An 8243-nucleotide genomic window follows, 5' to 3' on the forward strand; every position below is an offset into this window, starting at 1 on the left:
AAGATCGTTTAGGTGGGGAATAGGTATCATTGTCTTCACTAATCGCCAGCCATCAAAAGGATGACCTAGCAATTAGTGTATCCCAGCAACAAATGGGAAAGAAAAAATTCCCMAAGAAAGGGAACAAAAGYGGAAAAATCTTAACCCACAACAGATGTCCATCAGCGATGGCCATCACGGTCCATAACTGGGAGCAGTGCTTTTTAATGTCTCCATCCATGACACAGTGCAGTTGAGGGCACGCTCAGCATGTTGGCAGAGCCTGAGCTGAGCAGTGCAGGTGACACACCTGGGAGACAGGATACAATTTAGAGGGCCTTGGCTAAGTTCCAAGAGTGGGCCCATGGGAACCTCAGCAGGATCAAGGCGGCCAAATACAAAGTTGTGCACATGGGTTGGGGCAATATCAGTATGAATCCAGAAGTGAACTTGTCCCTCTCTCCTTCTTCCATCCCAAGTCCTGCTATCAAGCCCTTCATTCTCAGCCTGTATTGAGACTAGGGGTTTTCCCAACTCATTGGCAGGACCTCATGGGATTCCCATGGACACACTTTTCAAGCTTGTCTAGGTCCTCTAGGATGTCCCAATGCTTTGTGTGTGTTACCTATCCTGCTCAGCTTCCTGTCACCTGCCAATGGGCTGAGGGYGTGTTCGATGTCATTGTGTCCTTGATAAGGTTTCAAAGAGCACTGGTCCAAGGCATGCCCTGACGGACACCACCTCTCACTGGATGTAGAGGCATTGACTACAACTCTGGCTGCATCTGTTGGTTCAACATTGTCTCTTGTGACACCTGTCCAAAATTGCTCGTCCATCTCTTCAGGTTCTCTCCAAGGCTGGACTTGATAATCTTGGTGTTTTTTTCCAATCTTAACAATTCTCTGATTCCCTCAATGCCTCTTTAATCTGTTGTTTCGTTTCCACCAAGCTGTTCCTAGGGCTTCAAGGGCTGATGATAAACCAGGTTTTGGAGAAGAAGATGGTTGTTTAAATTCCTCCACTGAAATGTTCTCGTAGGAGATTTTTGCTCTGTCCTTCGCTGTTCCACCCTTGACCCACATTAAAGTAATTGAGGGCAGAGGCCTGAGCTGCTGTGGTATTGCAAATGCTGTTGGCTGGTGGCCAGGGCAACAGAAAGCAGAGGAAACAGGCTCATTTTGTCCRAATAAAGATCCTTCCAGGRGTTCAAATTTCATGGATGAGGCTGGTGGAGAGGAGAGAAGCAAAGTCTGTCGGCCCATACTCTGCATTGTCAGTTTGCGTCAACTCTGCAGTAATTTTTGGGTTATATTGAATCACAAAAATCCCACTCCCTGCCTCCAAGCCCCCTGCCTATGGACTCCAGGCTGCTTTGGATTCTGGAATTTTACTCCAAGCAGTCAGATGATTTTCACTGTAACTTGAACAATAATTTGGGTTGCAGCAAAAACTGGAGCCTTTTGGGGCATAAAACACTGTTGAGTTTGAGGAAGGTGCTCAGGGGATGATTGATGCCTTCTCCTCTTCTTTGAGATCAGGAACATTGTTCTCCTGGTGTCTGTGTTAATCCAAACCCACAAAATCCCAGAGATCATTTACAGATCAAAGGACCTGAGCTTGATGTCAGAACTGAGCTGAGGCACATTGGTGCTTCTCCATCTGTGTGACTTTCCCATGTTTCTGGGTAAGGATGGAAGTCACAGAGAAAGGGATTTGATTCCTGGCAGCCTTTGTCCTCAGTGACACCCCAGGTGCCTTTTAACACATGCATTTTAATTAGGGGTTGCAAAGAGCAGGGATGACATTATATAGCTGGGCATGTGCAGGCACAGCCTGGGGTTGTCTTTCCCTGTCCTTGGCTCTCTCCAAAGCCCTGACAGGACAGGAGTGACAAGGGACAGAATGAGGGGAAATGGCCTCAAGTTCTGYCAGGGGAGCTYTAGGGTAGATATTGGGAAGATTTCTTTGGGGAAAGGATGGTCAGGCACTGGAAGGGGCTGTCCAGGCCAGTGATGGAGTCACCATTCCTGGAAGTGTTAAAAAAACACGTGGATGTGGCATATGGGGACATGGTTAATGGTGAACAACCTACCACCACTGGGTTGATGGCTGGACTCAATGATCTTTGGGGGCTTCTCCAGCTTTTAACAATTCTGTGATTCTGTGGTTGCACTCTTAGTTCCTGGAGCTACTAGAACAGGCAACTGAGTGGATCAGTTTTTTTCTATCTTCTTCCAAACTTTTTTTTTCCCTCCCAGCTCTGCAGAAAATGTCCAGAATTATGGTGACTTCTAGGTGTTGCCTGAGCTGTCTCCACCATTTATTTATTGCAGGTTGGAATGTTTTGCCTGCCTGTRTCACAGCCAGTGTCTCTCAGTGGGAGCAACTCATAAATCCCAGGATCTGCCTGGGTGTGACTGACCTGCTGTGCTACTGAGCAGATAATTGGGAGTCTGCTCAGGGTTTATGATAGGTCAATAAAAAGTTGGGATTAATGGATTACCAATCTAATGTTGTGTGAAGTCTTTATAAAGCTCTGACTGCTGGGCAGTCTGAGAGATCAGGAGAAAGGGGAGAATCTGAGAGACACAAAAAAGGTGGAGAAAGGCCAAAGGCAGAGGAAATTAAATCTGYCCAGGTCTGGGAAAGCTTGGCTTTGCAGGCACCATGAAAAGCTTTCTTGTCTGGACAGTCCTGGCAGGCCTTGTCCTGGTGCACATCTCCCAGGCAGTCTATRTTCAGGTGAGTTTGTTTTCTTTCATTTGTTGGTATTAAAAGTTCAACAGAAGGCTGATATGTTTTAAACTGCTGRCTGCAACAGGAATCTTAAACTAAATTAACAGGCCTGAATTTTTCTTTGCTCTGCCTTGATTTCCACCTGCATCTCCCTATGCTCTGTGTTTTCCTTCTGTGAAACAAATGCTGGTATCACTAAACGCTGCTGCTGTTTATTTGCCTTCTCCAGCCATACCCCTGCTCTGAAATCCCTTAGGGACTGAGGTTTTTCATGCCTGGAGTTTTCTCCTGGACCTAATGCCACATATTGTGAAAGTGCTGACTTTAGAGAGTTATGCAAACAAGGTTTGACAAAGGAGAAATTGTCTCATGTCACCTGGTTTTAGGCAGGAAGATCTTTATGGAAATTATCTGTTAGTTTATGGGATGATGCCTGCACATGTCAGCTGTAAAAAAGGGCAAAGAAGASCTTAGCTGGATCAAATTAAATATTAACAGGCAGAGAAGTGATTAGAGAAGGCTCTATGAAATTTTCCAAGTACAGAGCACCTATGGCTGATATTCCATGCAATATGGAAGGGGTTAAGAAGGCACTCAGGGCCATGGTCTGTCCTTGGAACAGCTTTGGATTTCTCTGTGCTCATCCTGAGAACCAGCGTGAGAGATTTCAGTCTGATTGCAATGTAAACAACTTCCTCAGGGAGCCAGGAAAACTAATACTTGTTTAATAATTATAGACTCTCTCCRTGTGTGTGCAGCAGGTTTCCAGGGATAAGGTATCTTTGTGTCCTGGACCATCTTTTTGTCCTTTGGATGACAGAGATATCCAGAGGTAGCAGTTTTAAGCTATTCTCTCAAATAATCTTCAACATTTACAGTCTGCAGAGGAGCAAACAGCTTCCTACCCACTGAAAAACATCCCAGTTTTTCACTTGGAGCCATAAAAAAAATTAGTAAATAAGAATGCCTGCTYCTAAGTTGGGTAGAAGAGTAGGAAGTGCAGCTCTGGAGCTTGAGCTGGAATTCCTCTCTCATTAATTATTAAATCYGAGTTTTCCCCACTGTACTTGCAGTGAACTCTGAGTGTGTTACACTCCTTTCACCTGAGGTCCTTGAGRTCTGACTGATTCTTTGATTCTTCACTGCAGAAAGTTGGCTTCCACTCTTCTTTGAAATTTTTCCTGAGACTTCCCTTCCTGTTCCATATGTCAGATTTAGCTCTCTCTAATACATCTTTCTTACCTGAGGTGGTGGAGTTCTGTTTCTATTTTGCTTTTTTTTTTGTTTTGTTTTGTTTGTTTTTGGTTTTTTTTTGGTTTTTTTTTTTTTTTTTTTTTTTTTTTTTTTTTTTTTTTTTTTCTTTTCTTTTTTTTTTCCTCAGGACATGCAGATTGCAGTTTGTTCCCAGTTCCTGGTTTCTCTGAAATTGTGCCTGTGGAAATCAACTCTTTTTTAGTTCTATGGTTTTTGCTTCTCAGGTCTATGACCAACAGCTGAATCTAGAGCTGCTTTTATACAGGAAAAGTGAACTTTTCATAGGCAGCCTAGGGTGATCATAGAATCAGAAATTTTTTTAGGTTGGAAAAGCCCTTTAAGTTCATTAAATCCAACTGTTCCTCCAGCACTGAGAGATCAATCCACCRTGTCCCCAAGTGCCACATCCACGTGYTTTTTTGAACACTTCCAGGAATGGTGACTCCACCACTGCTGTGGGCAGCTGCTGCCAGTGCCTGATCAACATTTATAGGATCATTAAGGCCAGAAAAGATCTCCAAGATCATTTGACTCAAGTGATAAACTAACCTGTTAGATCATAAAATGATTGCAAGAGAAAAGAATTTGACTTAGTTAAGTAAATGCATGTCCAAAGTCTATCTGATTTGGTTTTTTTAAACCTTTAACACTAAAATGTTGTGATTCTGTTAAAAAAACCTCTAAAACCTGGGTCAGAATCAAATCGCCTCTCCACTTATCTAGCACTGTGCCCCACTGGGCTCATGTTGTGTGAAACAAATGCTGGTATTTGGTCTTGTGTTGTATCAATCACTGAATTTTATTTCTTCAGAAGGAGCTATTTCTTGATCYCAGAATCCCAGGATGGTTTGCACTGGAATGGATGTTAAAGCTCATCTCATTTCAAGTCCTGCCATGGGGTTGGAACCTCCCACATCACCTTACTGACCATGTGTTGGCCATGAAACCCAGTTAAAAYAGCAGATATAAATCAGTTTGAAAATGCTTGCTTATCTTCTAGGCCAAATTCTGATTATCTGCAGACCAGCACTGACTTCGTGCACTTGGTTGAACAGCTGCAACACCTGCAACTTAAATTTATGATGTCAAAAAAGGAAAATTCCCTTGAAACTGAGGGGATGACCCTTAACAGATGCACAGGGACAAGCAACTAAAACGTGGACTAATATTTTTCAGAGTCCTGACCCAGCTTCCTCAAGTTTCTGGTGTGAGCTTTGAGTCAGAAATGTCATATATTTAYACTTCCAAAAACTTGTTTTTCACTAATTGTGTGGGGAGGTTTTAAATTTGCAACAGGGTGGGATTGTTGGGCTGTCTGTGCAGGGCAAGAAACTGGAGTGGATGTTCTRTGTGGGTCTCTTCCAACTCAGGAGTTCCTGTGATTCTAAATTAATGGAAACCTTCCACAATCTCTTGGGGCAAAGCCCTYAGCAATGTGTGGTGTGGAAGAAGAGCTCCCTTTGTGTGGTCACACCYTACCAGGTCAGAGCCAACACTTCCACTGCTGTTTTAGGAGAAAGAATGAACCAAATAAATTACCATTTACCCCATTCAACTAATGATTTTGTAAATCTCTACCACATATCCCTAGGAGTGTTGGATGGAGCTTGGAGCCACCTGGTCTAGTGGAARGTGTACCTGCCTGTGGCAGGGGGTGGAATGAGATGAGCTTTAAAGTCCCTTCCAACCCAATCCATTCCAGGTCTCTGGAATATATGATACTGCCCAATCATCTCTTTTCTAGGCTGAAGAACCCAGCCTAGAAGGCTGGAYCTTCCCATCCCAGATTGTATGGGTCTCTCTCATGGGGATGAGCAAGGCCCAATTTCTCCTTTTGTCCACTGCCYTCATTCAGCACAGGTTTTACCTGGGCTTTCTTTCAACACTATCTTTCCTCTCTGTTATATTTTTTGGGAGGGCTCCTGKTTGAAGTGAAATGGATTTCCCAAAAGCCTGACTTCCTGATTTTTTTTTTTCTGCTTCTGCACAGGATGGAGACTTKAAATTCCCCCTGGAGTCTGTGAAGAAGCTGAAAGAGCTCATGGATGGGAACAGACACATCAACCCTCGTATGAAGGTTCCCATGGCCAGTTATTCCCCATGCCAAGAGAAACACCTCCCTGAGGAATTCTGGCCTGTGTGCAAGAGAGAAGACGCACYCATGATTTTTAGGAGGCTGAGTATGTTGTTCATATTTTGTAGTTTTCATTTTTACCACACTTTTCAACATTAGACATTACAATAGCAGGAGACAAAGACATGAAATTACTGCTGTGTCATTTTTAGGGCATCTTGGGAGGGTTTGTGCTGCTTTTGTGCTGCCCTTTCTCCTGCACAGGTTGGGCTGTATGTGAGGCTCTTAAGGAAAATTCCTGCAGGCTGAGCTGAGTGCATCCCACTCCCGTGACCATGGAAAAGTTCATCCAAGTAGAATAATAGAATCACTGAATGGTTGGGTTGGAGGGAACTTAAAGCTCATCCCRTTCCCCTCCCTGCCATGGGCAGGGACACCTTTCATTATCCCAGTTGCTCCAAGTCCTGTCCAACCTGGCCTTGGACCCTTCCAGGGGTGGGGCAGCCACAGCTTCTCTGGGCGACCAGTGTCAGGGCCTCACCATGCTCACAGGGAGGAATTTCCTCCCAAATCTCATCTAAATCTACCTTTCTTCAGCTTAAGCCATTCCCCCTTGTCCAAAGTCYCTCTGTCATGAGCTGCTGCTGCAGTGTTTGCTTTCTTATGTTACTATATTGTACTTATCTACTGTWCAGTACAAGGGAGACTTTAAGAAGAAATTCTGCCATGTTCTGTTGTTCTCTTGCTTCCACATGTTCCCATTGCTTCCCAAGGAAGTCAGGTGACTTCATTCCTTTGATTTCATTCCTTAAGCCAGATGTTAGCATGAGCTAATTTTGCTTAGAGCAGTAGTACTTACAAGGGTCTTTAAAATGATAAAATAGATACGGTAAGGAGTCTCCAAATGCTTGGACATGCAGATCTGCCCTCCTGGCATCCGACTGAATCCCTCCTTTCTCTTGGACAGGCCTGGCTGCTGAGGATGACCTGTGTGAGATCTGTGCCAACGCTGCCTGTGCTGGCTGCTTCTGAGTGAAGGTGGAAAAACCCACAGAAGATGTGTCTGGCTGGGATGTTTGTGCATTCCTATGGCGAGATAATGTACTTTTATCAATCAATATTCCTGGGCTTCATCTCCCACTCCAGCCAAACTGGAGCTGCCAGCTCATGGACATCCCTGCAGTGTTGCAGCACCTGGATCAGGTGTGACCTGCAGAGCAGTTCTGCCAACAAGGAGGCTTTGACTCCTCTCAGGGATTTCAATGCTGTAGGAGTTGGTGACACTGGAATGGAAATGCCCTGGGATTTCATTTGCTGCTACTTTGCTTGGCTTYGAACAAGCTGGGTGAAACTCAGCATCTCCTGCAATCTTTTGAATAGCCAATATTTAATATCTAATATTTAGTGTCCAATAAGTCATATCTAATCATAAATATCTGCCTGTGATTTGTCCTCCCCTACACACAACATCATTGGATTATCCCCTTTCCTAGCCACTCSTTCCCTTCCACTTGTCTGCAGGTGACACCTCTGAGTTTGTAGCAGAACTGCAACAAGTAACTCGAAATAAATTCCTGGTGTTTAGGAACACTTTGACAGCCAGAAATCAGACTGTTCCTTGTACTGATCATTGTTGATTTAGGGAATGGGTGTAGAGGAGCACAGGAACACTTCTTCCCTGATTGRATATAAAGGTTCTTTAAACTCTTTTTAGGAGAAAGGAATTCCAAACTGCAGTGCTGGAATCACATTGAAAGCATTGCCTGTTGTTTTATTGGCGGCAAGATTGTGAAGAAATGATCTGCCCATGTGTATATGCTGTATGGAAAATAAAAAACAGTAATAATTTGGATTTTTTTATTTGGTTGGTTTGATTTGGTTTGTTTGTTTGCTGTTGCTGTAGGTATTGTTTTAGGATATTCTTCTTGCCTACTTGCTTTTTTCCCCCATGTAAGGTGTTTCATGTTTGTGGCTTCCGTGAATAAAATATATCTTTTAATAATGTCCTGAACTTAAACCAATTTGTGGACACAGAATGACAGAACCATTTGAGCTGGAAAAGCCCCRCAMAATCATTGAGTCCARCCTGTGCCTGATCCCMCSCTGTCACCCAGCCCAGAGCACCCTGAACCAGGGATGGGGACTTCATCATCTCCCTGGGCAGCCCCTTCCTATCCCTGACCACCCTTTCCATGAAGAA

The 8243-nt window shown here is 44.0% G+C and overlaps 1 protein-coding gene across 1 annotated transcript; it reads left to right on the forward strand.

The window, feature by feature from the left end:
* The first annotated feature begins 2523 nt into the window (after positions 1-2523).
* LOC130585906 (guanylin-like) lies at positions 2524-8015 on the forward strand. The gene is made up of 3 exons (XM_057386581.1): positions 2524-2721; positions 5960-6149; positions 7011-8015. Exons 1-3 carry the CDS (start codon positions 2647-2649, stop codon positions 7073-7075), a joined length of 330 nt encoding a protein of 109 aa, XP_057242564.1. The 5' UTR covers positions 2524-2646; the 3' UTR covers positions 7076-8015.
* Positions 8016-8243: the final 228 nt, after the last annotated feature.

The sequence above is a fragment of the Malurus melanocephalus genome, unplaced genomic scaffold, assembly GCF_030028575.1.
Source record: "Malurus melanocephalus ecotype Western Australia unplaced genomic scaffold, MMel_1.1 scaffold_999, whole genome shotgun sequence".
Lineage (NCBI taxonomy): Eukaryota > Metazoa > Chordata > Aves > Passeriformes > Maluridae > Malurus > Malurus melanocephalus.